The 27,842-nt window shown below is 37.8% G+C and overlaps 4 protein-coding genes across 4 annotated transcripts; 2 read left to right on the forward strand and 2 right to left on the reverse strand.

Annotated features, from left to right (window-relative positions):
• Positions 1–5,563: 5,563 nt before the first annotated feature.
• Positions 5,564–7,140, forward strand: LOC137743052 (uncharacterized). The gene is made up of 4 exons (XM_068482970.1): positions 5,564–5,627; positions 6,424–6,578; positions 6,798–6,946; positions 7,050–7,140. Exons 1-4 carry the CDS (start codon positions 5,564–5,566, stop codon positions 7,138–7,140), a joined length of 459 nt encoding a protein of 152 aa, XP_068339071.1.
• A 3,506-nt stretch (positions 7,141–10,646) lies between these two features.
• Positions 10,647–11,817, reverse strand: LOC137743054 (uncharacterized). The gene is made up of 2 exons (XM_068482971.1): positions 10,753–11,817; positions 10,647–10,670 (listed from the first exon to the last, which is right to left on the reverse strand). The coding sequence occupies exons 1-2, from the start codon at positions 11,815–11,817 to the stop codon at positions 10,647–10,649; spliced, it is 1,089 nt and encodes a 362-aa protein (XP_068339072.1).
• Positions 11,818–17,491: 5,674 nt separating this feature from the next.
• On the forward strand, positions 17,492–19,884 carry LOC137743722 (high affinity nitrate transporter 2.4-like). Its single transcript, XM_068483668.1, has 3 exons — positions 17,492–18,363; positions 18,479–18,594; positions 18,951–19,884. Exons 1-3 carry the CDS (start codon positions 17,554–17,556, stop codon positions 19,615–19,617), a joined length of 1,593 nt encoding a protein of 530 aa, XP_068339769.1. The 5' UTR covers positions 17,492–17,553; the 3' UTR covers positions 19,618–19,884.
• A 4,992-nt stretch (positions 19,885–24,876) lies between these two features.
• Positions 24,877–27,340, reverse strand: LOC137743675 (high affinity nitrate transporter 2.4-like). The gene is made up of 3 exons (XM_068483609.1): positions 26,256–27,340; positions 26,025–26,140; positions 24,877–25,669 (listed from the first exon to the last, which is right to left on the reverse strand). The coding sequence occupies exons 1-3, from the start codon at positions 27,063–27,065 to the stop codon at positions 25,003–25,005; spliced, it is 1,593 nt and encodes a 530-aa protein (XP_068339710.1). The 5' UTR covers positions 27,066–27,340; the 3' UTR covers positions 24,877–25,002.
• Between the last annotated feature and the right edge of the window lie 502 nt (positions 27,341–27,842).

Genomic DNA, 27,842 nt, shown 5'->3' on the forward strand with positions numbered 1-27,842 from the left:
TGCTCACGTAGCGATCTCGTCCTTCAGTAACCAGAGGCCTCACCATCGTGCTCGGAGCGCTAGATGGGATGTTTCTTGCAGCCATAGAGATGTCAAAACCAGACAACAAGAGTAAGGAACATAAGAGTCCAACGGGGAGAAGATAGGTAGACATATCTGGAATATGTTTTGAGTTTTTATTTTTCCTGGTTTGTGAGGGTTTGAAGTATATGGAAGTTTTGAGAGGTTTATATAAGGAGGGGGGAATTGGAAAGGGGTCTTAAATAAGCTCGTGAGTAGCTGAACAATGCAGGAGGTTGCACAGCTCATTGTCTTTGTAATATTAGTGTTGGGGTTGTGGTTGGTACATGCTTCTTTAGACTGTGCAGGAAGGAGGATGTCCGTGAGTTTTCTGTCATAGCACGGTTTGCACTCGGTTTCTTAATATCCTTCATTATTTTTCTCCAAACTAACCTAATGTTTCCCACCAAAAAAATTAAAAATTGAAAATTTTGATCGAGAGCTGGAGGTGCTAAGTGACCACTTCTTTCTGGTGAAAGGGAAACTTCAAAGAAGCCCAATCACTTCAGGATTTAATAAGTATTTGGCTGTGCACTTACCTTTTGTTATTCGGTAATGACGAGCATAATGAAAGATGAATATGAATTTAACAAAATATATAAGAGATATGAGATTAATAACAATTTGGATATGATATTTCTTCCTAATTTTAGGTTAGATTTGAATTCAATGCATACTCAAACAAATTAAAAGGTATGTCACTAATTCAAATTATCATTGTATATAGTACTTCGGGCATAACATATGCCAGTGAGCTTGAGGCTTGATTCAAATACATTAAAATGAGTTGAGTTTGCAAGGCACTGATAGCTTAGTTGGTTAAGAACATTATTTCTTGAATCTGAGGTTTCGAATTCAAATCTCCCTCTGTTAATTTTGTGTATATCAAGAGTTTAACTTCTCATGATGATTAAGGAAACAAATGGCTTCGTTAATTCCAAATTTTGTGGATACGGTGGTACACACATGGGATGAAGAGATTTTTTAGTGTGCCCGAAACACAGGGTAGTACACCATATGTTATTATACAATGAGAGGAATTTTTTTTTTTTTTTTTTAAGTATTCCTCTAATTGTATAATAACATGTAGTATCCTGCCCTGTATTCTGGACGTGTTAAAAAATCTCTCCAAGAGTATGCAAGTAGAAAGGCAGCAATGAGCAAATTACTCACTCTTCTAAAGGATCTCATTAACATCATCTACCCATAAGCAATCAACTATTAAATAAAACAATAATTAAAACAGAAAATAGGCCAACTACTTTCTTGGTGAAGATAATTAGGATTTTTATCCACCACCATATTAAAATTGCCTCCCAAACAACAAAATGCTAATGCCTAATATTCATATCAGATTTATGAAACAAGTGGGAAGAAATTATGTATTTTATCAGTTAAGACACTAATGTAAGTTATGAAAGAAAGAATGAATGTACATGCTGCAATCATGAGTTACAACTTTTAATTCGACTATCATGGCAAAATGCCATTCCCGGAAGAGTTGGGTGGGTTTGGTTTTGCTGTCGATTACAAAATTAGTTGGTTTGAGAATAGCAGATATCAGCAACTACATTTCACATAAAAGTTAAATCTCTTAATTAATGGTATCAATACAGTAGGACATATTATACTCAATAAAGCTAGAGTAACATTATTTTAATAGTATTACAGGCATCTTTTCTTACCCGCAACTAAAACAAGAGTTTCGATGATAAAATACGGGGCATGAAATGAGCTTTAAACTCGAACATCTAGAGTTTAAACTTTTACAACCCATAAAACAGATGAGGTTACGTATGCATGCATGCAATCACACCGTGTGCATGTGGAGTATTCCATGTTTCAGAAGTAGAAACATTTTTTTGAAATCTAAAAATGTATGACGTTCTTTTTGTTTTTGTTTTGTGGTCGAAACTATTTAGGGCGTGTTTACATATTTGTAATTGGAATGAAAATGTAGAATTGAATTTCGATTGCGGAGTACTCCGGGGTTTACTAAACATTGAAAATAGCAGCGGGGCCCACACAAATTTTGGAATTCAATTCCTTATATTGGAGGAATTGGATTCCTTAGATATAGTTAGTAATCCAATTCCAAGTGTTATGGGGAATCCGGAATGTGAATCTTCAACCAATTATACCCTCACTTTATTTTGAAAATTCCAACACTACCCTTTGCATTACCAATGGAAATCCATCCTCTGCTGCCCAACGCCCTTGTCCAGTGCCACTCCTTCCCTAATCACCGCAACCACTACATATCATCAACCCAACCCAAATCCACTTGCCATGAGATGCCGAGAACTTGAAACAGATAATCTTGAAATCATAATGCAATGGATTGAGACAGAGAGAGAGAGAGAGAGAGAGAGAGAGAGAGAGTTACAGTGGCGATGAGGAGTGGGTTTCTATGAACAGAAGGATGAGATTTTGTTTTTTTTTTTGACGAAAGAGAAAAGGATAATATTGGTTAGGGTTTCTTTATTTTTTATTTTATTTATTTTCACTCTTTTAATAAATAATTTTTTATTAATTAGTACATAAATAATAATTCAATTTATTTTATATATATATATATATATATATATATATATATATATTCTGGATAGGGCATTTTAGTATTGGATTATATTCCGATTTCGGTAAATTAATAAACAACTTAAACGAAATCAATACTATTTTTATTCCGATTATAGAAAACTTTAGTAAAGAGCTACTACATGAATCCAATTCCAACTCCTCCCCATTCCAAACCCTTATTAATTTAATTCCTCATCAATTCAATTCCTCCCCTTTTAATTACGGATTAGTAAACTGATCCTTAATGTATGAGATTCAAGTTGATTGAGTCACACGTCCCATGGGAATATCTGCGCAACTACCAATATTAGATATTTAGAGCACAACAAACACGAAGGACGTCGTGAATACGTCATTAATACGTTTGCTCACGGTAAATAGCCAAATAGAAGGTTTGTAAATGTTATAACTCTTATCACTTGTTTGAAAACTTGTTCAGCAACCAATTCAAATTGTCATTTTTCGAAAAAAAAAAAAAAAAAAAACATACTGATTCCAAAGTTAAATTTAAAATTTGGAAATCTATCCATGCTTTCTGTTTTTTTTTCCTTTCTCATTCATCGATTCTGGGTCAAAAAACATGCATGACATTCCCGTTCTAAAATTTGGCATCCATAACTCTTATTGATTGCAAACACGTTTTAGGCCCCATAATCTTCATCATGATTCATGACCTTGGGACTACACTAGCAGACAATTTTTATCACAAGCTCATCCTAGCTCTGAAAAATGCTACATACTCTTTGTCACGTGCGCTTTTATTATGACCTTTATGACCTCAAACCATATACGAAGTTCTACATAAACAAAAACTGAAATAATTACCATTTTTGTTAAAATCAAAACTCAAATGTAGAAACTTAAAATTAAAATTTAAACATTGAAATGATTATCAAACGACTCCTTATGATTAAGAGCTAATTTAGGATTGTGGTAGCTTATTAAAAAATCTGAAACATCAAATGTGATTGGTAAAAAAAAAAAAAAAAAAGGTGCTATTAATGACATCATAAAAGTATAGAAAAGCAGAAGTATGGTAAAAAAAAAAGAGTGTTTTTTTTTTTATTTTTTTTTCTCACAGTGAACAGTGCCCATTTAATGAAATTTTAAATGATAAGTATACCCTGCATATTTTATAGAATTACAATCTTTGCCCATACATTATTCTCTTTAACAATTATTATATCACATTCAATACCATATCATTTGTAATCATTTAATATATTCACAACATTTTTATAGAAAAGTTTACTAAACACTCAACAACTTTATTTTACAGTTATTTATTGTCACATCACAACATAAGTAATTCTTTTTAAAATGACAACAATACCAAACTAAGGCCTAAGTCACAAATGTCCCATTTTCACCAATTTCCGACCATAAATAAATGCACATTTTGAGCCCCAAAATGAAAATGGCATTTCTGAAATTGTGTTCACAACCAAGGCCAAATAAAGACCAGACCCAGCAGTTAAGATAACGGAACGACAATCTTATTTTGCCTTACTCGATAACACACAGTAAATGATGGAGCTAGCTGTGGGCAAAATATCATTTTCTTCCCTTCCTAAGATATCCCAAATTTTATTAATTTCAAGCATCATTTCCAAGCTTTATGTATGTATTTATTGTGCACCTGCATATCTTCCCAATTTATGCATGTGTTAATTATATAGAAAGTGAAGTTGTTGATTATTGATTTGCTTTACAATTTTAATCTTAGGCATTGACGGTTGGTAAGCAACTGGCAGACGTAGGTTAGATCAGTTGATTAGAGTAGTGTGTTTGCTCTCATGTAGATTAAAATAGTTTAGATACCGCTCTGTTGTAAAAGAAAAAGTTGATAAGTAAACGTCAAGAAATAATAAAAATGAGGCAAGCCATGAATGGAGAGCGCCCACAAAAGATTGACATTACTGTGGGATTTATTCTGCATTTGTGAGTGATTAGGAAAGTGAGTTCCAATGATTTGGTTATTCCACCAATACCCATACCATTTATAATCTTTATGGAGGAAGCTGGTTGCTGTTGTAAGGGGTTTTCCTAATTAAAACCAACATAAAAGATGGTCCTTTTTTTCTACAGAATTTTTTTCATACAAGTTATTGTTGAGGGGATGCCAATAAATGGGGACACTTAGAACTAATGTTGGTTAAAGAAACTGAGTGAATTGATCTTTCTGGGTTGTGCTTCTTGGTTGGTTTGGTGGGGGGTGAAATTAAGTTGAGCAGCTTTTCTCTGAGAGCATAAGTGCTTCTTCTCAGTAACTTGCTTTTGATGGGTGAAGTATTTGCTTCCTGTACTGATATGAGTTTAGGGATTCTATTGAGAAACGCGGTCTTTAAGTAGACGGGGAGTGCAAAATGTAAGATGGGGTTGGGGTAGCAAGATGGTGAGATTAGAATTTAGGTGAACTTTAGTGTGGCTGGTAGGAAGCAAGGTGGAGCCTGAAACATGTGAAAGCAGTCCATAATTAGGTTCTACCATTTGTGTAAGAACTTGGTTTTTCATTCAATGTTTGGTTGATTTCTCTTTGCACTGAAGCACTCACTTGTATCGTGTGGGTTCCCTGTATTAGTATTGGGTGGATCTGATTTAAGCGAGGATTAGCAACACCTAATAAATCCTCAATAATCAGTTGCTCACCACTGGGAGGGGGAGCATCTAACAATGTGAGGACCAAACCGCGTCAGACCATAAGCCGCAATAGCTCCTTCTGTCCACTCATGACACAACTGACACTGAAAAATCTTATGCAGAAACCAACGGAGAATTCTGTACATTGTTGTCTAGCAATGTGCCGTGTTGAAGATTTTTATTACCTAAGCGTGTGCCGGTTTCTACAGTTTTGAGTAATCTTCCTTTCCAGTTCTATTGGGTTTCGGAACAACTGATATAATCTGTTAATTTAAAGTTAGGGATGGTAAACAATGAATTATCATTAATTTTACAGCATTATCTTCTTTTGTCTGGATTTGATGCTGGTAAGCTATATTTTAAAACACGAAATCTGCACAATCGGAGCTTCTGTAAGTGTAACTGAAACTTTGCAAATAGTAACATAGGACATCTCCATCTGTTTGTTCTTTGTCATAATATTGAGGATCAAGATTCTAGTTTCTGATCACTAGTCCATTTTTCTTTTGGCTAAAAAAGAACAGGGCACTAGTCCTTCAAAGGTTTCGTGGACTAGAACTTTGCTCTAAAAATCCCTTAAATACTCCTGTATGGTTGGGAATCCTTGAATTTATGCCGTTCTTTATCGTACGGTTTCAACCATAATGAGATTTCTTCAGCGTTAGGTTTGTTTACTTAGTCTAAGCGAGAATCGTATGATGATAAAGCTTATAGCAAGTTAGTATCTTGATTTTGAGACGAAGTTAGTATCTTGATTTCTTCAACATTGCTTGATCGTATTGAGAATTCATGTTCTTCCATATTTTCATTGAGCTTGATGTGCTTCCATCTCTTTCGTTTCATTGTTTCAAACTTAAAACTTTGTGCTCTGCTTCCCAATAAACAACAGCAATACGCGTGAAAATATCTGGGTTCATGTTTCAATTTCATTCTTCCCCTTGTTTCTATCAGGCGAAGTATAAGTTTTATTCCTTAATCTAACACCTTAACGTTCTCTTTGTACAATTCAAGTTGCAATGCATGCCACTTAATTTGGTACTTAGTGTTTGGTTAGGATTCTCCTTTACTAACAGATTTAAGTGCAATGATTTTTCTTCTGATATAGTGTACTTTATTGATTGGATCGTGACTTTTGTTCTTCAGTCAACGTAAAGCCGCAAGAGCAAAGAAGAAGACCATCGTCCTTGGTATATTCTGCTCTACCTGAAACAGTGGCTTCAATAGCAATTGCTGCTGCAGTTGTTGGTACAGCAGCTACGATTCTTGCGAAGAGAACCAAAGCTTCTGAGGAAGCAGAGGCATGTACTTAATTATAAAACAACAATCAGAGCATTACTTCCAGCTAACTAATAATTTACAAAGACAAATTTGTTTCCTTTAAAGAACGGCATTGACAGAACATGTAATAATTCAACTGTGTGCCGACGAAAGTTCTAAGAGGGTAATTATGACCGTGTCACATCTATTTTCATGTGCCTGAGCTATCTATCCATATGAACTCCTTTTCAGAAGTGCAGGTTCCTATGAAAATATGTGAAGCCTGTCGTGGTTCTGGGATATGTCCTGAATGCAAAGGTGAAGGCTTTGTACTCAAGAAACTCTCAGACGAAAGTGCTGAGAGGGCAAGATTGGCTTCTAAGAATATGGCCACTCGATACACAGCAGGGTACACTTTCTTTTGTGTTTCTCTCACATTCCTTCTCCATTGCCCTTCTTTTCTCTCTTGTCCTAATTTGATTCATGCGTAAGTTCTTCCTAAATGGTATCAGGCTTCCAAAGAAATGGAGCTACTGCACAAAGTGCTCTTCTGCACGATCATGCCTTGCCTGCAATGGCCGTGGAAAGATAGTTTTGCTCTAACCATATTTGTGCTTTGAATAGAGGAGACTGCGATATGTAGAAGAAAATTCGGCTTGTAGGCTTATACTTCGGAAGATTTAAGTGTTTTCTTTGTTTTGTATTCTTCAACTGCTGAATGCCTTGTATATTATTGAATTTTGAATGTCTATATTTGTATTGTGTGAAATTGTGTGAAACCAATTACAAGGAAAGCTCATATAAATGAGCAAGGAAAAGAAACGGGAGGAGCCGAAAACAAGGAAAAGCAAAACATAAAAAAAGAAAAAACAAAGCATGAAACATGGAAGCATAAAACATGGAAGGAAACATGGAAAAGTAAACATGGAAGGAAACATGGAAAAGTAAAAGTATGCTTTCTTCCAATACTCCCCCTCAAGCTGGATCAAGGGGATTAATTGATCCAAGCTTGAACAAAAGACGTTGAAAATCAGCAGAGGGTAATCCTTTTGTGAAAATATCCGCAAGTTGATCATGACTGCGCGTGTAGTGAGTGTCGATCACCTTGGACTGAACTTGATTTCTGACGTAGTGACAATCAACTTCAATATGTTTAGTTCGCTCATGGAATACAGGATTCGATGCAATGTGCATCGCGGCCTGATTATCACAGTGTAGGGACATGGGTTGTTGATGAGGAAAACCTAAAGTCAACAGAAGGCTTTTGAGCCAAATAAGTTCACAAGCAGTGGACGTCATAGCACGATACTCTGCCTCTGCACTAGAGCGTGCAACAACACTTTGTTTCTTGCTTTTCCAGGTAACTAGGTTGCCTCCCACAAACGTACAAAACCCAGTGGTAGACTTGCGATCGAGAGAATTGCCTGCCCAGTCAGCATCGGTATAGCCTGAGATCTGAGTGTGACTATTGTTGCGCATAAGAATTCCTCTACCAATGGAACCCTTAAGATAACGTAGCACACGATGAACAATCTTCAAATGATCCATGCTTGGAGAGTGCATAAACTGGCTAACAATGCTGATAGCATATGATATATCAGGACGTGTGATAGTCAGATAAATGAGTTTGCCAACCATTATTTGATAGTAACTTAAATTGGGAACTGGATCACTGTGAGTTTTTAGCTTCAAGTTGCTATCCAAGGGGGTACGAGCAGGCTTGCAATCTGTCATTTTTGCTTCGTGAAGAAGATCCATGACATACTTGCGTTGGTTGAGGAAGAAACCCTTGTGAGAGTGTGCCATCTCGATGCCCAGAAAGTATTTGAGAGTGCCAAGATCCTTGATAGCAAACTTGTTGTTGAGATACTGTTTAAGAGCATTAATCTCTGACATATTATCACCTGTCACAATTAGATCATCAACATAAATGAGCACAACTAGTTTACCCACTAAGCTGGAACGAACAAATAGGGAAGAATCCGCAATACTTCGACAAAAACCAACCCTTTCCAGAACATGACTGAGCTTGGCATACCATGCACGTGGACTTTGCTTGAGACCATAAATGGATTTATGGAGTTTGCACACCATTTCTGGATTGTTTGGTTGAGGATGACCTGGGGGTAGCTTCATGTAAACCTCTTCTTCAAGTTCACCATGCAGGAAAGCATTTTTAACTTCCATTTGAAAGAGAGGCCATGCATTGTTAATTGCAACCGACAACAATACTCTAACATTGTTCATTTTTGCCACCGGAGCAAATGTCTCTTTATAATCGACGCCATAGGTTTGTGTAAAACCTCGAGCAACCAAGCGAGCCTTATTCCTTTCGATTGTGCCATCTGAATGAAACTTAGTTTTGTACACCCAACGACTCCCCACTGCCTTCTTTCCTTTTGGAAGTTTCACTATAGTCCATGTGTTATTTTCATGGAGGGCTTGAAGCTCCTCTGCCATAGCATTTCTCCACTCACTGTAAAGATTGGCTTCTTGAAAACTTTGAGGTTCTCGAGCTTCATTAATGGCACTTAGGAATGTAGCAAAAGAAGATGAGACTTTGCTATAATCAATAACACCAGTCACGGGATACCTGGCAGTGTAGGTCACATAATCATGCAACTTGGAGGGAAGTTTCCTCTCTCGTGCAGGATTGCGACGAACTGTAGGAGATTGAACTACAGGTATTTGAACAACATCATGGTTGGAAGGATCACTGGAGGGTGCAGTGTGAATCTCTGATGAGGAAGGGTTTTCATCTTCAAGATGTTCCACCGAGTGAAGGTTAACATCATCCGGCACATGATCACTAGGAGTGCATGTTGCATCTTCTCCGTTTGGATATGGAAAAGGAAATAAGTCCATCAAATGCTCCCCCTGTCTAGAGTAATCCAATGATTGTGAAAAGTAAGGAACATGTTCTTCAAATTTAACATCCCTTGAAACAACCATTTTTCTAGTTGTTGAATTATAGCACTTGTAACCTTTTTGGGTAGATGAATAACCTAGAAAGACACATTTGGCAGCCCTTGGGTCTAGCTTATCACGATTTTGAGTTTGAATGTGAACAAAGCATGTACACCCAAAGACTCTCAAATGGGAAAAGTTGATCTTTCTATTTTTCAAGACCTCATAAGGTGATTTAAAATTCAACACTTTACTAGGCAATCTATTGATGAGATATGCCGCAGTAAGGACTCCTTGAGACCAAAACTTCTTAGGCACATTCATGTGAAACATAAGAGCTCTAGTCTTCTCAAGTAGATCTCTATTCTTCCTCTCGGCCACCCCATTTTGTTGAGGTGTTCCAACACAGCTTGTTTGGTGTAATATACCATGCGTGCTCAAGTAGTGTGACATGTTATGAGACATATATTCTGTGCCGTTATCTGATCGTAAAATATGAATTTTTGAAGCAAATTGGGTGGCCACAAGTCTATGAAAATCTTGAAAAACTTCCATCACTTCACTTTTAAATTTCAAAAGATACAACCAAGTAATCCTTGTGAAATCATCCACAAAAGTTACAAAATATTTGTATCCATCAAAAGACTCTATAGTTGGTCCCCAAACATCGGAATGCACAATTTCAAAAGGGTTACTAGCCCTAGACAAAGAGGAAGTAAATGGTAATCTAGTAAACTTAGAAAAATGACAAACATCACAAGGACTTGTAACTTTGCACATATTTGGGAACAAGGTGGATAGAACTTTTTCAGAAGGATGTGCTAGACGTTGGTGCCAAAGTTGTTGTTCTTGAGCTAAGCTTGAAGTGACTTGAAAAACCTTGGGAACTTGAATATGCTTGGAAAGATAGTAGAGACCATTTAAGAAAAATCCTTCACCAATCGTCTTCTTGGTGACTACATCCTGAAAGATCACATTTTTGGGAGAGAAAATGGCAAGACAATTTAATGAGTTTGTGATCTTGCTAACAGATAAAAGTTGAAAAGGGAATGAGGGAACATAAAGAGCCTCAGACTCGACATCACTTGAGATCAAATGTATTTTTCCTTTTCCCACAACCATAGCATTTTTTCCATTGGCAACTGACACTTGGGATGGAATAGAAAATTTTTCAAATTTATGCAAGTTTGTAGACTTGTTAGTCATATGATCAGTGGCTCCAGAATCTATAATCCAATAATCATGCACATTACCAATGTTGAGAGCAGTTGAGAAGGAGTGTAAGATACCTGGGATGTCCCTTTGTACCACGCCTTCATTTCCAGCCAGGAAGCCAGCAAACTGTCCTAGTAGTGCAGTTTGATTGTTGTCACACTGATTTAGTGGTCCTTCACTATCTCCAAGACCTTGTTTCTTGTGAAGAAACATAGCAAACTCGTTGATCAGTGCAGCTGGATTAGTGGTGAACTTCAGTGCTCCATCAGAAGAAGTTGTGGCAACATGATTTGCCTTGTAAGAAGGGTTGTACGAGCCTTTCGAGACACCTTTGTTATCCCTAGGAAACTTTGGTTTTAACTCTGGATGAAGAATCCAGCATCGGTCTCTTGAGTGCCCACCAGCATCACAATGGCTACATTTTAAGCCAGTTTTCTTTCCTTTGTAGCCTCTCTCCTCACCAAGTTTTTGGTTAGAGAAGTAAGCCCTAGCTTCTGGTATATTTGCCTTCATGTCCAAGGTCATGACTTTCCTTCGAACCTCTTCTCTTTGAATTGTGGCACACACACTTGAAAAAGAAGGCAGGTCGGGATTCATGAGGATATGGCTTCGAAGATCTTCGAATTCAGGGCTCAGGCTTGCTAGGAGTTGGAATATTTTGTCTTCCTCGGCTCTTTTAGTTAGCACAGCAGCGTCGATGGTGTGTGGTCGATACACATTCAGCTCGTTCCACATAGTGGTCAGCTTTCCAAGATGTTGCACAAATGGCTTCCCTTCCTGTTGCAAACCAGCAATGTCCTTCTTTAACTGAAACACTCTAGCTGCATTGTTCTGATTTCCATACATTTCCTTGAGATTTTTCCAAAGAGTCATGGAGGATTCAGCATAGCTAAAAATTTCTGCAATCTTACGATCCATGGAATTGAGTAGCCACGACATGACCAACTGGTCTTTGCATAGCCAAGCATCATACTCCGGTGAGGTAGTCTCAGGCATTGGAATAGCACCATTAACATAACCAAGCTTTGATCGTCCTCCCAGAGCAAGAGAAACTGCTCTCTCCCATGGAAGATAGTTAAACTCATTTAGCAAGACAGAACTAAGACGTTGATTTGGGTTGATATCAAATATCTGAGTGTGTTGATGGTGGAGTAGCATGAAAGCCGTCTCCTTCCAAATTTACTAAGCTTTCTTCAGCCATGATTGAAGGACAAGAAGCTCACAAATCTCTCAAGAGAACACCACAGAGACAGGCCGGTTAGGGTCACTGCTCTGATACCATATTGAATTTTGAATGTCTATATTTGTATTGTGTGAAATTGTGTGAAACCAATTACAAGGAAAGCTCATATAAATGAGCAAGGAAAAGAAACGGGAGGAGCCGAAAACAAGGAAAAGCAAAACATAAAAAAAGAAAAAACAAAGCATGAAACATGGAAGCATAAAACATGGAAGGAAACATGGAAAAGTAAACATGGAAGGAAACATGGAAAAGTAAAAGTATGCTTTCTTCCAATATATATCAAGTTATGGGTGATGTATATATACTTTTGTAATGACCCTTTATATTTGTAATATCATACAAACACCCCAATCCTCGAATTTCAGTGGTGGTGGGCCTGAGCTCGGTCTCAGATTAGTGATTCGTTCGTATCCTTCTAATTTGATTGAAATACTTTCAACCAAAAAAAAAAAAAATATGATCGAAGTACATAAATTTAGTTTTTGTATTTATAGTGAGTTTTTTCAGTAGAAAAAAACATTACAACATGGATCCTCGCAGATCCTATTACCTAAGGTATTAAAGTTCAACCTAGCCAAGAACTATCATATGAGGAAAATTAGTAAACTAAATACAAAATTGATTGCTGCTTAGTACTACTATTTAGTGGTATTTATCTTCACTTTGTAAGCGAGAGGTTTTAGGTTCGATTCTTGCCAAAGGCGAATTTGAACCACATTACTGCTAGCCTATTGTGAGGAGCTTAGTCTAGTCCCCACGCCTTTAGAGTGCGTTTGTTGCATCAGACTGTCTCGGACTGGACTAGTTGCAGGGACTACGCTAGACTAGCTTAGTGAAACGTTTGGTGCAGTGTCAGACTAAGAAGCAGGAAAAATACTGTTCACCAGTTTGGTGTTTGCTCAGACTAGGACTACTTTATTGTTCTATTTTAATTGCTTTTTTATTTTTTTATTTTTTTATTTTTTTTATATTAAAGATATTATTAAAATTAACAATATTGGATGAGAGTGAGACTCAATAAAAATACAAAAACCAAATTTTTTTGCGAACAAAAGAAACATACATGATTCAAGAGTAGCATTGTTCCAAACATCAATATAACAAAATGTTCTCGCAACAATCGACAGGGTTTAGGATGTTTTTCTTAATAATTCACCATTGGTTTAAAGTTGTAGATTAAAATTAAAGGTGTTGGTTTATACTTGTATTTGAGTAGAACGAAAATTGATGTATGACAAGTTTAGTTTTTAACTCAATTGTGAAATAATTACTTGGAATTGCTCTTGTATGTATAAGCCAATTTCAGTCCATACCATGACAATTGCATTCAATCCCAAGACCACAATGATGCGAGGCACAATGACAAATGGATAGCTGCACATTGATCATTGCTACATTTGGATTCCTAACAAGGAAATTGGCTTGCTCCAACTAGTTTGAAGAAAACTGGTAACAATATGCAAAAGGAAGAGTCATGAACAATTTATGCATTCCTAAGCTAGTAATAACAATAATCAGGCTTATGGAATTTTTGTTTTGTCTAATTAAGCACATATATACATATATATACTAGTAAGTATACAACATCCTCTATTAACAATATGCAAAAGAAAGAGAGGAGCAATTACTTCATCATTTCATTGCACAAGTCAATCTTTGCCATTGACTGACTCTCTAAAACATCATTCACTAAACTTTCCTCCAGAATATTTTACAAAATGCTAGTTAACTATAGTATAGCATTCCAAAGTACATCTCCATAATTTACAAAATCCTAGTTAACATTAGCCAAAATATTTCACAGTACAAGGCTAAGTTAGAAGCCATAACCTAAGATTGTACGATTAATAAAATACATCCATGTCAAAAGGTACCAAATAATATACTCATCCGCTTGCTTTGTCGCTTAAAAGCCTTTGGACGAACACTTTCTTGAGTTCCGAATCGATTGACCTGAACACTCCCACATTTTATGGTTTTTCCAAAATAAGAGTCAATACATCAATTTGATCCAAACTAAAAAAAAAAAAAAGAAAAAAAAAAGGAAAATTAATGAGGACATTATATATGTAATATTTACTGTTATTAAGGGTGATTAAAATGAAGTGAGTATTATATCAAATTAACTAGATCAAAGAATTCATGATACAAAGCAATTGTGTGTGATATCAAATGAACTAGATCGATCAAAAGAAACGGTATACAAAGAATTCTTAAACAACTAACTGCATCAACAACCCATTGTACCAAAAAAAACCTGCCAAGTCACAAGGTTAAGTTGAAAAAGTGTAGGCAAATAAAAAACAAAAGTTAACCAATCAAATTGGAAACATATATTTGATTTTCATGACGCTTACTTTTCATATGACAATATCTTCATTACCTGCATCGCAATTTTTCTTTTATGTACCAAACTTAAAAATGTAACATGTACCCCTAGAAATCTATGTTAGATTGTGCCCATACATGTGGAAGGCCCCAGCCAGAAAATCACTATATCTATATGAAATTTTGTCAGAATTTCTATTGAATTTTCAAGCAAGAAGGTTATTTAGCTCAAATAGATAGAACTTCGTAGAATTGAATTTTTACATTGCCTAAACAGTTTGGTTTTTCTATAATATCACAGAAGTCATATTCACAAAGATGCAAAGCAGACTTTCACACATCCAATGACTACATTCAATAGATCCATGTCGAAAATTGATCTATGGGTTAAGGACTTATACCTTTACTTCTAGTCTCGAGGGTTTTGAGTCATTTGTTACTTGTTTTCCCTTGGGTTCTGAGTATCGGCCACTTCCGTTTATGCTCCTCTTCTCCGCAACCAATAATGGGATCTGTACCACAAAAGAGTTTCAAGAGAACAAAACCGGATGAAACAAAGCCACCAATTGGCAATTACAAGACAATGGGAAAAAAACTAATTAAATAAATAAATCCATAACTTGAAAGCATTTTAGATTCTCAGGTAAACAGAAATATTCCAGTTAGATTACTATACATATATCGGTTACTGATGGTTCATTCTCTAAATAGCTTAAACTTAGTGTCCGATGGTTTCTAACATGATGTTGGTTGGAAGAGGTCTTTGGGTTTGGAATCTCCCTACAAATACTTCTAGTTCTAGAGTAACTTGGACCTTGAATTACGATGAACCGCTGTACTTTTTCTTCGATTTTGTGATGCAGTATGTGATAAGAAGTGTAAAAACGAAATCAAATAAACATCCAAAAGAGAATTACCAAAAGGAAATCAAGGTAAGCGCTTAACTTTCATAATAATCCTTGTCATTCTCAATCCAGTCATCGATTCGTGAACCAAGAACATAAAAACAAAAAACCACACAGAAATATGAAAACCCCAAATTCTAATCTCAATTTGACCTAAAAATCAAAACCCTAATCTGTTCAAGTGCAGAGGTCTATGATTGAAATTTTCTCAAATCCAAAAAAAACAAAATCAAATAAAGCTCAGTAATATCACAATCTGCAAAATAAATCGACGAAATAAATCAAAGATTTGAAGTTTACCAGACAACTTAGAGCAGATGAGGGCGAGCAGATGCAGATGAGGGAGGGCATAGAGATGAGGGTGAGGAGGACGACGATGAGGGAGCAGGGCAATGAGGGAGCGATGTGTGACGAGTAGGACGAGCGACGTTGGGGTTCTTAGACGAGTGACTCTCTCGCGGTTTTCTCTCTATCAGAAGGGCTTATGAGTCCGGCCAAAATTGGGGTCCTTCGTTAAGAACTCCTAGCGAAGTCTATAATCCGAGCGAGTCCTACCTAAACTCATTAAACTTAATCCTTGTTCAGAACAAACATGGGACTACACTAGCAATTAGTCTAGTCTAGTCCAGTCTCCCCTAATCCGGTCAAACAAACACACCCTTAGTGTAGATAATATCATTATTTATTTTTTTTAAAAATACAAAACTGATTATGTTACTGTCCTACCATTAGTTGTCTTAGCTTCTCAGATAAAATATGATTAACCATAGCCACTTAGTACTACTGTCTAGTGGTATTCCTCTTCACTTGAAAGTGAGAGGTCTTAGGTTCGAATCTCATGGATGACGAATTCGATACCAAATTAGCTAGGCTGCCCATTGTGTGGCTCAACAGAAATCCCCCTCCCTTTAGTGTAAAAAGATAGATGTACTAAAAAAAAAAAAAACATGATTAACCATATAATTTGGAATGGTGTGTACTATCCACACACTCCTTTTTACTTCTCACACACTCTCTTAATTTCCGATCGTCGGATTGAATGAATTGAAGAAAATCAAATGACAAAAATTAATAAGGGTTGTGTGAGAAGTAAAAAGGGGTGTGTGGATATCACTTCCCTTTGGAATTTGATGTAGAACGTGCAAAATGTCTTAATTATGATATATAAAAATTGTCAACCAACCTGAATATCTCAATTATTAATTAAAAACTTGCATTGTAAATTTGTAATGCATTTGACATTATTTGTAACACTTCCATTAAAACTAATTTTAACGTTATCTGTAATCATCCAACGTTTTAATTGGATGTGAGTAGCTTTAATACCCTCCAAAACAATATATCAATACATGATGCGTTAACAGCAGGACAAATTTGAGAGGACTGGTGTTAGAAAATTAATTTATTTTGTAGATCCCAAACTTTCAAAGATTTTTTTTTTTTTTTTGGGAAAAGCAAATAAGGGATTATTCCATACGAATAAATCCAATCGATATTAAAGAGAATTCACTACAGTCACTTTTTGGAGCTCCTCTGTAGAATTCACTCAGGCTATATATGGATGAGGGACTTCTAAGTCTGAAGGAATGAATCCAAGTTGGTAAGAAATGGATCATAAAATTGTAGATTAAAGTGATTAGTTATGCCATCCATAAACATTACAAAGATATATGTGGGAGAGATTTGCAAATCTCTGCTTGGAAAGTGTCATTTTCAAATACATCTCACATGCATTTCTAATGCTCATAGAGGTCATTACTAATCTCTTCTAATCTTATATTATATGGTCCATTTCTTACTAACTTTAACTCAATTCTTTGCTACTTAGGATATCCCTCATCTAACATAGCCTCAATATGCGCTTCCGACGAGCAATTTCAAGACTCATGCAAATTCTTCGATTACAAGTGGGCAAAGTACAATGTTACAGATTGCATTATTAACCAATCAAAGTGGATCATTTACTAGTTGTATATATATAATTTAGATTTATGCAGCCAAGCATTACTCCAAACAAACAATATTAAAATATAATTGATGTGTGCAAATTCCGAGCCGACTTATTAATTATTAGGAGTTCATTGACTTAGTTAATACTTGGTTGTCCCTAATACATATGCAAGACAGTTGTTAGTTAACCAGCTGGTTGCAATTTTGAAGGGTTACTGTGATCCCTTGGGATATTCGATGAGACTTTTACTATTCATATCATCGTATGCGGCGACATGGATCACACAAATGTGGAGAATCTTACTCTTGCCCGTTGCCCCTTCACAACCCTTCACAACGTCAACTCCAAGCCTTATATAAATGCCACATTCCCTTTGTACCTTCCTCACACAACACCACAATTCCGTTTAGTACTCTAAGCAGCATCAAAATCCAAACCCCAAAAGCCCGAATTCCGAAGCCCCAAAAATGTCAGATTCAGAAGGTGAACCCGGAAGCTCCATGCATGGAGTGACAGGCAGAGAACAAACCTTGTCATTCTCAGTAGCATCGCCAATTGTCCCAACAGACACGACAGCCAAATTCGACTTGCCAGTCGATTCAGAGCACAAGGCCAAAGTTTTCAAACTTTTCTCTCTGGCCAACCCTCACATGAGGACGTTCCACTTGTCTTGGATCTCCTTCTTCACTTGCTTTATCTCAACATTTGCAGCTGCTCCACTCGTCCCTATCATCCGAGACAACATAAACCTCACGAAGCAAGACATCGGAAATGCCGGAGTTGCCTCCGTCTCAGGCAGCATATTCTCAAGGCTTGTGATGGGTGCGGTGTGTGATTTGATAGGGCCACGCTACGGCTGTGCGTTCCTAATTATGCTCAGCGCACCCACTGTGTTTTGCATGTCGTTTGTGGCTGACGCTGGGGGTTACATAGCAGTTAGGTTTATGATTGGTTTTTCTCTTGCAACATTTGTGTCGTGCCAATATTGGATGAGCACAATGTTTAATAGTAAGATTATTGGACTGGTTAATGGGACTGCAGCCGGGTGGGGTAACATGGGCGGTGGGGCAACCCAACTCTTGATGCCTTTGGTGTTTGACATCATCGGTAGATGTGGAGCAACTCCTTTTACTGCCTGGAGAATTGCATTCTTCATTCCAGGGTGGTTTCATATCATTACTGGAATCATGGTGTTGACCCTTGGCCAAGACTTGCCTGATGGGAATCTTGGTGCCTTGCAGAAGAAGGGTGAAGTTGCCAAAGATCAATTCTCCAAGGTCAGCTTCTTTTTATTTTTTATTTTATTCACTCACTTTCAAAGACAGAATTTTATATAAGTTGATAACTAATTATATTGATGTCTAATTGATCAATTTCATTACTATTGTTCAGGTATTGTGGTATGCTGTCACAAACTATAGAACGTGGATCTTTGTCCTTCTCTATGGCTACTCCATGGGTGTTGAGTTGTCCATTGATAATGTCATTGCTGAATACTTCTATGACCGGTTAGTTTTTCTTCTTTACTTATTTGTTTTTCATTTTTGGGTAACTATTTTTACCGTATTTAACGTTCTCTTGTCATATATATAATATGTTATGTTACCGTACTTTATTAAATAAATTTAATCAAACTGAGAGTTTGTCAATATAAACGCGTCATATTGTCTGGATAAAAAATAAAGTATCATTTCTCGTTTAATATTTTATTTATCTTTTACTGAGGTAAACTACTTACTAACTCAGTGATATCATGATCATTTTAACAAATATAAGCAGTGTTGATTTCCCACCTGTCAGTTGCATTAATTTCTTTTTTTTTACCGCACTAATTACGTTTAATTTGTGTTAATCGAATCAACAGATTTGATCTAAAACTTCACTTAGCCGGCATCATTGCTGCATCATTCGGCATGGCCAACTTTGCGGCTCGTCCCTTTGGTGGGTGGGCATCTGATGTAGCAGGCAGGTACTTTGGAATGAGAGGCAGGTTGTGGACTCTCTGGATTCTCCAAACCCTAGGAGGAGTCTTCTGTATATGTCTCGGCCGAGCCAATTCACTCCCCCTTGCAGTCCTTGCCATGATCCTCTTCTCTATAGGAGCCCAGGCTGCATGTGGAGCTACATTTGGCGTCATCCCCTTCATCTCCCGACGTTCCCTCGGCATCATATCGGGCCTCACCGGAGCAGGTGGGAACTTCGGGTCTGGGTTGACCCAACTAGTGTTCTTCTCGACCTCAGCGTTCTCAACTGCCTCAGGGTTGTCTTGGATGGGGGTAATGATTGTGTGCTGTACTCTTCCTGTGACTTTGGTGCACTTCCCACAATGGGGAGGCATGTTCCTTCCAGCGTCCAAAGATGTCGAGAAGTCGACGGAAGAGTTTTACTATGCAGCTGAGTGGAGTGAGGCGGAGAAGCAGAAGGGGTTGCACCAAGGGAGTTTAAAGTTCGCAGAGAATAGCAGGTCTGAGCGTGGTAGGCGAGTTGCGTCTGCTCCAACTCCACCCAACACCACACCTTCCTATGTTTAGTCAACAAAGAGAAAGATCGACATGCAAGTGTGAAACACACAATAACAATGAATACTTTTATTTGGACCATCATAATTAATCATATTTGTAACTCATACAAAGTGAGTTTTACAAATATGAATTTCAACTCTATTATAAGGTGGTACAATACATAATGAGTTAAATTAGGGCATATATATAGTTTCTTTGTACTGAAAATGGAGGCGGTGTAATTGGCTAATAGCGTGTGCTTTTATTCTATATGATGCAGACAAATGCTTTTACTTCTCATAATAAGTTTGTTAAGATCTTATAACACATCGAAACATCCTTTTTTAATGTTTTAGATGGACACAAATCAGAAGATTTTAAGGTCCGTTACTTTATTGTTTTAATTTTCAATTTTTACGTCCCGTTTTATAACATTTTTGGTTTTTAGTCTTTTAGTTTCAGCAAATGTAAAATGAAAACCAAAATCTTGAACTCTAAAAAAGTAGCTTTCAATTTTCGATTTTCAATTTTTTTTTTTTTGAATAAACAATCACCAAACTGTTATGACCCATTGTAGAGAATAAAGGGAGAGGGGACACGGCAAAAGCGAAAGAGGGATGAAGAATAGATTTGAGGAAATTTGCGTGCTATTCCTTAGTCTTTGTATCTTTATTTATAGTAAATCAAGGAGGATTCCTTGCCTTGCAAGTAATACAATCTTAAAGAAAAATGATATTTTAGTATACTAATGATTTACACAATCACACATTTGCTAGAATTATATTCTTAATACTCCCCCTTGAGTGTGTAAATCCTCAAGTAGTTGGCGCATCATATCTTTAGGCAAATTTAGAAGCAATTGATGAAGCCGTCTTGTCTAGTAGGCACAAGTAGTAGATGCGAGTCTCAAAACAAACAAAAAAAATGCATAGGTGGTAAAACTTACAAAACCTTGCTATGGTAAAACCCAAGGTGGGATAAAAACCCATAGTAAGGAGAAAAGTGGGAAGTCGCATTAAGTCAAAACTAAATGTCTTCTGGACGCAAGTAGAAAAGCTCACAAGCTTATGACTAGCCCAGGATGGGTACCTTGTCAAAATCTAGTCAAGTAGCAAAAATCCAGTGGGAAAAATGCTAGTAATTGTAGGGGAAAATAGTATATTAGGATCAAGAGAGTATACTTTTAGATACTCCCCCTGAGTTTGACAAAACTTCCAAATGAGAACTACAAGCATTATTAATTGCTAATGAGATAGATAAGCATACCAATTCCTCAGACAAGCATCTAGAAGGTAGACTTCAACAGTGACACAGTGTAGAGGTCAGCAAGATTGTCTAGGATCAAATTGCTTGACTTCAATCTTTTCATGCTCTGCTGAGTTGATGTCGAGCGCAATATGTTTATCGTTGACTTCGTTGATGTATCATGTCTTGGTCTGGTTTCTACATTTTCATAGATTGTCATTGGGACTCAACAGCAGATAAAAAGCTGCATGTACTTCAAATATGCTCAATAAGAACTCTTAACCATGTCTCATGTGTATTGTAGTAAAAGTGAGTCTTAGAACGATTCGAAGATTTCACAACTAAGATCTCTATTGTGGATCTCCAAGATATTGCGGGATCCCTAACAATAACGACAGAAATTTCCAAATTCCATATCCTATCTGAAATTCCCCCATGTGTGTATGGATAAGTTCGCGTGCGGATACCACAAACGCCCATTGACATCTGCATCGATAAACCTCTATATATCCAGAGTTTCTTTTTTAGTAATTTGCTTTCATAATTCAGATTTATAATACATAGTGTTCTAACTGGAAAGTTCCAGCACATGCAGATTTTCAGGGCGACATAAAAAAAAAAAAAAAAAAAAAACATAAGAAAATCCATCTTCAATAATGTGAAAATTAAGGGATAAATTATACCTTTTATCCCTCTGTTTTGAACCATCTACCACTTTGGTTTTTTTAGTTTCAATTTTGGCAAACTTACTAGTCCTGGAGTTTAATTTGTTAAAATTGACTACGGAATTTGAGGTGGTAGTATGCGCACGTCTCTTGCGTTTGGCATTTTCGATATTTCAAGTTTATTGCATCTAGTCGGACATACGTATTTCGGGTTTGCTAACTTTGTAGGAACATATTCACATTTCACGCATCTATAATTTACGCTCTCTAAATCTCCAATTTTCTTAAACTAACTTTGTGATAACATGAGTACCATTTTGTTATGAAGTCTACACATTTGAAATTTTGAAAGTGATCAAACATTGGAAATTTATGTGAATCTTAACAGGCACATGACACTTATAAAAATTGTGTTAGTTGAGTTAGTTAATAAAAGGATTAGATTGGTTAAGGGTAGTATTGTAATGCGAAAGGTTTCTATAAAAACTATATTGTACAATTCATTGGTCATCTTGTAATGAAAGCTTCTTAAGTTTGATTCTATCTGTCTCTCTATTTTCCCCACTTCTCTCCTTCTTCAATCTCAGATGCTTGAGCTGGAGCTCATTACTGTTAACAAATCTACTTCTTCATTAAATGCATTTTGAAATCATTTTCTTCTAATGAAACTATTATGTTTTAAGGAAAAAAAAAATGCTAGGGACACCATCTTTTTATACTACATTTTGTAAAAAAGAAGAAGACCAACCCTCAACGTGTTGTGATTGGCTCATATTATGAGTTGGCAACAATTTCATTTCAACCATGTGGAGTGCTAGCTACTTTCGGCTAAAGAAAGGGACAAAGAAAAAGGGGGACATCATTATGATGTCTAGCCCTTGATTTGTGGCTTTTACAAAGGCAAAGAATTGGCCTTGTGTGATGAGCCGAAAGAGAGAAGAGGAGAGAGAGAAGGCGGGGCCTTTTGTTTATATTAAGGCATTTGGTTATGCCTTTGTGAAGAGTGAAAGAGAGCATCCAAGGGGGAGAGCATTCGGCTCTCCCATGAAAAGGTTGAACATGGGTTGAGAGAAAATCAAGAGAGCTAGAGTGAAATGTATTCTAGTGAAAGAACTCTTGGGGTAGAGTGAGGCTCTTGGGAAAATTCTGTGAGTGGGTGTACAAGGGATATGGGATTGGGTTATGTCGATTTAACTCATGGATACTTGTACTGTTATTCTCATAGTGAAGAGCAATATCTCTCCGGGGACGTAGGCAGTTTTTTGCCGAACCTCGCAAATTTCTCTGTGTCTTTATTTCTTGTATTTTATTTTGTTCAACTGTGTGTGATTTTGGTGAGATTGTAATCTGAATCTCGGTTCCGCACTATTGAACAGGCCAAGGCACAACAATTGGTATCAGAGCATCGTTGGGGGCTTTGGTTCGTTGGAGGTCCAGATTTGTTGTTCACCATGAAATTTTCAGTTGAGCAGTTTAAAGGGAGAGGCGGTTTTGCTCTTGGTAAAGGAGAGTAATGGAAGCCTGAAGAAATGGAAGCCGTGTTTAGGGATGCTTGGATCAACTGCGAAAGTTGATGTTGAGGAAGAAGACAAAGGCCTCTTTCTTCTTACCTCACTTTCAGATTTGTACGAGAACCTTGTGAAACTTTACTGCAAGGAAAGAAACAGTAAGTTTGGAGCAGGTGCAAGCTTCTTTGGTGTGGAATGATACACACAAGAGACCGAGGATGATGGTGGGCACAAGACCGCTTAAGCTATTCAAGGTTGAAATCGTGGAAGAAAATTGGAAAGAGGATCTGAGAGAGACAGCAGGTTCGGATCCGGTTCCGGAGGCAAGGGTCCACAGTGCTACGGGTGCAAGGCCGGGTTAGCAAGTTTGTGGTGGAAGACTTTGAGTATGCCCTCTAGGTACTCGAAGCAACACTTCTCCTGGTGATGTTTAGTCTCAAGTGTTGCAGGGGTTTTGCAGCAGGTGGAGCTATGGGATTCATAGGTGATGAGAAGGTCCTGAGGTAGGAGGAAGTGTGGGAATTTTGTCTGGCTCGATGGGTTGTTGCTGGAAATAGGCGCGCTGACGAGTTTCCAGGTTGCAGACAATGAAGAGGAGGAAAACCTGCTGGAGGAGACGAGGATGTGTTGAGATCCTGTCTGAAGCTAAATGGTGATTTTTAGCTTGCAGCAGCTGCACATGCATTGGCAGTAACTGAATCGGAACAGGACCAACGAGGTGGATTCAGAGTGTGCATGCTGGTACGTAAGGCCAACGGGCTTTGGTGATGGGTGCAAGGATTTTTGCATGGTGTATTCGCCAAGGTGGAGATTGTTGTGATTGGCTCATATTATGAGTTGGCAACAATTTCATTTCAACCATGTGGAGTGCTAGCTACTTTCGGCTAAAGAAAGGGACAAAGAAAAAGGGGGACATCATTATGATGTCTAGCCCTTGATTTGTGGCTTTTACAAAGGCAAAGAATTGGCCTTGTGTGATGAGCCGAAAGAGAGAAGAGGAGAGAGAGAAGGCGGGGCCTTTTGTTTATATTAAGGCATTTGGTTATGCCTTTGTGAAGAGTGAAAGAGAGCATCCAAGGGGGAGAGCATTCGGCTCTCCCATGAAAAGGTTGAACATGGGTTGAGAGAAAATCAAGAGAGCTAGAGTGAAATGTATTCTAGTGAAAGAACTCTTGGGGTAGAGTGAGGCTCTTGGGAAAATTCTGTGAGTGGGTGTACAAGGGATATGGGATTGGGTTATGTCGATTTAACTCATGGATACTTGTACTGTTATTCTCATAGTGAAGAGCAATATCTCTCCAGGGACGTAGACAGTTTTTTGCCGAACCTCGCAAATTTCTCTGTGTCTTTATTTCTTGTATTTTATTTTGTTCAACTGTGTGTGATTTTGGTGAGATTGTAATCTGAATCTCGGTTCCGCACTATCGAACAGGCCAAGGCACAACACAACGACCATATCAGTGTAGTTGGGCAATTTCTTCCCACACCCACGCCCCCCACCCACACCCCCCCCCCCCCCCCCCCCCCCCCCACACACACACACACACCCCCCCCCCCAAAACAAAAAACGAAAAAAAGTTTTATTGTGGATCTGCTTGTCGAAGACTGCATGTAACGTCTTTTATTGTCAAGCTCTTTTGCCTGTATCTCATTTATTTCAGCTCAAATGAATGGATCTACTATCGAACGTTATTTAAAAAAAACAAAAGAAACCACATGTGTAAATTGGCCAAATTGGAATAAAGAGAATTAAACAAAATCAAATTAAAGCTTAAAACTTTAAAGTAAAAAGAAATTATATATATGTGTGTGTGTGTGTAGTATACAGATCAACTCAAAAGAGGCACACAGTCGTCACTGCCTCCGTTTTCATTACAAGGGAAACATGTACCAATTCGTATGCGATCTTCTTTATAGAGACGACATTCACATATATAAAAGCAGTTCTCTCTGATTATTCGAGTTTTTCACTTGCACCCATTGATGCATGCATGTGACTAAACATGGGAAGGTGTGGTGTTGGGTGGAGTTGGAGCAGACGCAACTCGCCTACCACGCTCAGACCTGCTATTCTCTGCGAACTTTAAACTCCCTTGGTGCAACCCCTTCTGCTTCTCCGCCTCACTCCACTCAGCTGCATAGTAAAACTCTTCCGTCGACTTCTCGACATCTTTGGACGCTGGAAGGAACATGCCTCCCCATTGTGGGAAGTGCACCAAAGTCACAGGAAGAGTACAGCACACAATCATTATCCCCATCCAAGACAACCCTGAGGCAGTTGAGAACGCTGAGGTCGAGAAGAACACTAGTTGGGTCAACCCAGACCCGAAGTTCCCACCTGCTCCGGTGAGGCCCGATATGATGCCGAGGGAACGTCGGGAGAGGAAGGGGATGACGCCAAAGGTAGCTCCACAGGCAGCCTGGGCTCCTATAGAGAAGAGGATCATGGCAAGGACTGCAAGGGGGAGTGAATTGGCTCGGCCGAGACATATACAGAAGACTCCTCCTAGGGTTTGGAGAATCCAGAGAGTCCACAACCTGCCTCTCATTCCAAAGTACCTGCCTGCTACATCAGATGCCCACCCACCAAAGGGACGAGCCGCAAAGTTGGCCATGCCGAATGATGCAGCAATGATGCCGGCTAAGTGAAGTTTTAGATCAAATCTGTTGATTCGATTAACACAAATTAAACGTAATTAGTGCGGTAAAAGAGAGAAATTAATGCAACTGACAGGTGGGAAATCAACACTGCTTATATTTGTTAAAATGATCATGATATCACTGAGTTAGTAAGTAGTTTACCACAGTAAAAGATAAATAAAATATTAAACGAGAAATGATACTTTATTTTTTATCCAGACAATATGACGCGTTTATATTGACAAACTCTCAGTTTGATTAAATTTATTTAATAAAGTACGGTAACATAACATATTATATATATGACAAGAGAACGTTAAATACGGTAAAAATAGTTACCCAAAAATGAAAAACAAATAAGTAAAGAAGAAAAACTAACCGGTCATAGAAGTATTCAGCAATGACATTATCAATGGACAACTCAACACCCATGGAGTAGCCATAGAGAAGGACAAAGATCCACGTTCTATAGTTTGTGACAGCATACCACAATACCTGAACAATAGTAATGAAATTGATCAATTAGACATCAATATAATTAGTTATCAACTTATATAAAATTCTGTCTTTGAAAGTGAGTGAATAAAAAAATAAATAAAAAGAAGCTGACCTTGGAGAATTGATCTTTGGCAACTTCACCCTTCTTCTGCAAGGCACCAAGATTCCCATCAGGCAAGTCTTGGCCAAGGGTCAACACCATGATTCCAGTAATGATATGAAACCACCCTGGAATGAAGAATGCAATTCTCCAGGCAGTAAAAGGAGTTGCTCCACATCTACCGATGATGTCAAACACCAAAGGCATCAAGAGTTGGGTTGCCCCACCGCCCATGTTACCCCACCCGGCTGCAGTCCCATTAACCAGTCCAATAATCTTACTATTAAACATTGTGCTCATCCAATATTGGCACGACACAAATGTTGCAAGAGAAAAACCAATCATAAACCTAACTGCTATGTAACCCCCAGCGTCAGCTACAAACGACATGCAAAACACAGTGGGTGCGCTGAGCATAATTAGGAACGCACAGCCGTAGCGTGGCCCTATCAAATCACACACCGCACCCATCACAAGCCTTGAGAATATGCTGCCTGAGACGGAGGCAACTCCGGCATTTCCGATGTCTTGCTTCGTGAGGTTTATGTTGTCTCGGATGATAGGGACGAGAGGAGCAGCTGCAAATGTTGAGATAAAGCAAGTGAAGAAGGAGATCCAAGACAAGTGGAACGTCCTCATGTGAGGGTTGGCCAGAGAGAATAGTTTGAAAACTTTGGCCTTGTGCTCTGAATCGACTGGCAAGTCGAATTTGGCTGTCGTGTCTGTTGGGACAATTGGTGATGCTACTGAGAATGACAAGGTTTGTTCTCTGCCTGTCACTCCATGCATGGAGCTTCCGGGTTCACCTTCTGAATCTGCCATTTTTGGGGCTTCGGAATTCGGGCTTTGGGGTTTGGATTTTGAATAGTTTCGAGTTTTAAACTGGATCGAGTTTTGGAACTCAGAAACTGCTTAGAGTAGTAAATGGAGGAGTTGTGGTGTTGTGGAAAGGGGGAGTGTGGATTTATAGAGGGTTTTGAGTTGACCGTGTGAAGGGTTGTGAAGAGGCAAGAGTGAGATTCTCAATACTTTCTGATCCATTCGCCGCATCTGATATGTACAGGCAAAGGCTCATCGTATATCCCAAGGGAAACATAACCTTGCAATTAGCTGGTTATTATAAAGTAGGGGCACATAACTAGAAAAATTCAATACTAATTTTAACCACTGAGGACGTGTACAGATAACACGTTCCCTGTGCTACTGTACATTTATGTTTAACGAAGAGGAAAGATTCTTTGAGAAATGCTGCGTAGCATGGGCAATAACTGTACAAGCAATCATCTGCATGCATTAATAATCTGATTAGGGCTCATTTGGCTCTGTTTTCATAAATAACCAAAGACACAACACTATTTTGTATAAAATTAAGAAACTATTATTAGTATTTCAAAAATTTCATTCTACACTCCTAACAAGTGTATTTTTCTTTCTAATTATAGAAAATTTAGAGTGCAAAGTCAGATTTTTGGGGTGTTAATAACAATTCCCAAAATTAATAATGCTCATTAATTATAAAACTTCCTATCGCTTTCTAATTATAAAAAATTTAAAGTGCAAAGTGAGATTTTTAGATTGCTAATAACAATTCTTAAAATT

Source organism: Pyrus communis, chromosome 8 (genome assembly GCF_963583255.1).
Source record: "Pyrus communis chromosome 8, drPyrComm1.1, whole genome shotgun sequence".
Taxonomy (NCBI): Eukaryota; Viridiplantae; Streptophyta; class Magnoliopsida; order Rosales; family Rosaceae; genus Pyrus; species Pyrus communis.

What these genes read in the sequence shown, in the direction of transcription:
- LOC137743052 (XM_068482970.1), top strand. Translation starts at nt 5,564, where the DNA reads ATGGTAAACAATGAATTATCATTAATTTTACAGCATTATCTTCTTTTG. An exon ending in TTTGTCTGGATTTGATGCTG is followed by an intron (nt 5,628 to 6,423) that starts GTAAGCTATATT and finishes TTTGTTCTTCAG; the next exon opens with TCAACGTAAAGCCGCAAGAG. An exon ending in GCCACTCGATACACAGCAGG is followed by an intron (nt 6,947 to 7,049) that starts GTACACTTTCTT and finishes AAATGGTATCAG; the next exon opens with GCTTCCAAAGAAATGGAGCT.
- LOC137743054 (XM_068482971.1), bottom strand. Translation starts at nt 11,817, where the DNA reads ATGCTACTCCACCATCAACACACTCAGATATTTGATATCAACCCAAAT. An exon ending in TGGCTGGAAATGAAGGCGTG is followed by an intron (nt 10,671 to 10,752) that starts GTACAAAGGGAC and finishes ATTGGATTATAG; the next exon opens with ATTCTGGAGCCACTGATCAT.
- LOC137743722 (XM_068483668.1), top strand. Translation starts at nt 17,554, where the DNA reads ATGTCAGATTCAGAAGGTGAACCCGGAAGCTCCATGCATGGAGTGACA. An exon ending in CCAAAGATCAATTCTCCAAG is followed by an intron (nt 18,364 to 18,478) that starts GTCAGCTTCTTT and finishes ACTATTGTTCAG; the next exon opens with GTATTGTGGTATGCTGTCAC. An exon ending in GCTGAATACTTCTATGACCG is followed by an intron (nt 18,595 to 18,950) that starts GTTAGTTTTTCT and finishes TCGAATCAACAG; the next exon opens with ATTTGATCTAAAACTTCACT.
- LOC137743675 (XM_068483609.1), bottom strand. Translation starts at nt 27,065, where the DNA reads ATGGCAGATTCAGAAGGTGAACCCGGAAGCTCCATGCATGGAGTGACA. An exon ending in CCAAAGATCAATTCTCCAAG is followed by an intron (nt 26,141 to 26,255) that starts GTCAGCTTCTTT and finishes ACTATTGTTCAG; the next exon opens with GTATTGTGGTATGCTGTCAC. An exon ending in GCTGAATACTTCTATGACCG is followed by an intron (nt 25,670 to 26,024) that starts GTTAGTTTTTCT and finishes TCGAATCAACAG; the next exon opens with ATTTGATCTAAAACTTCACT.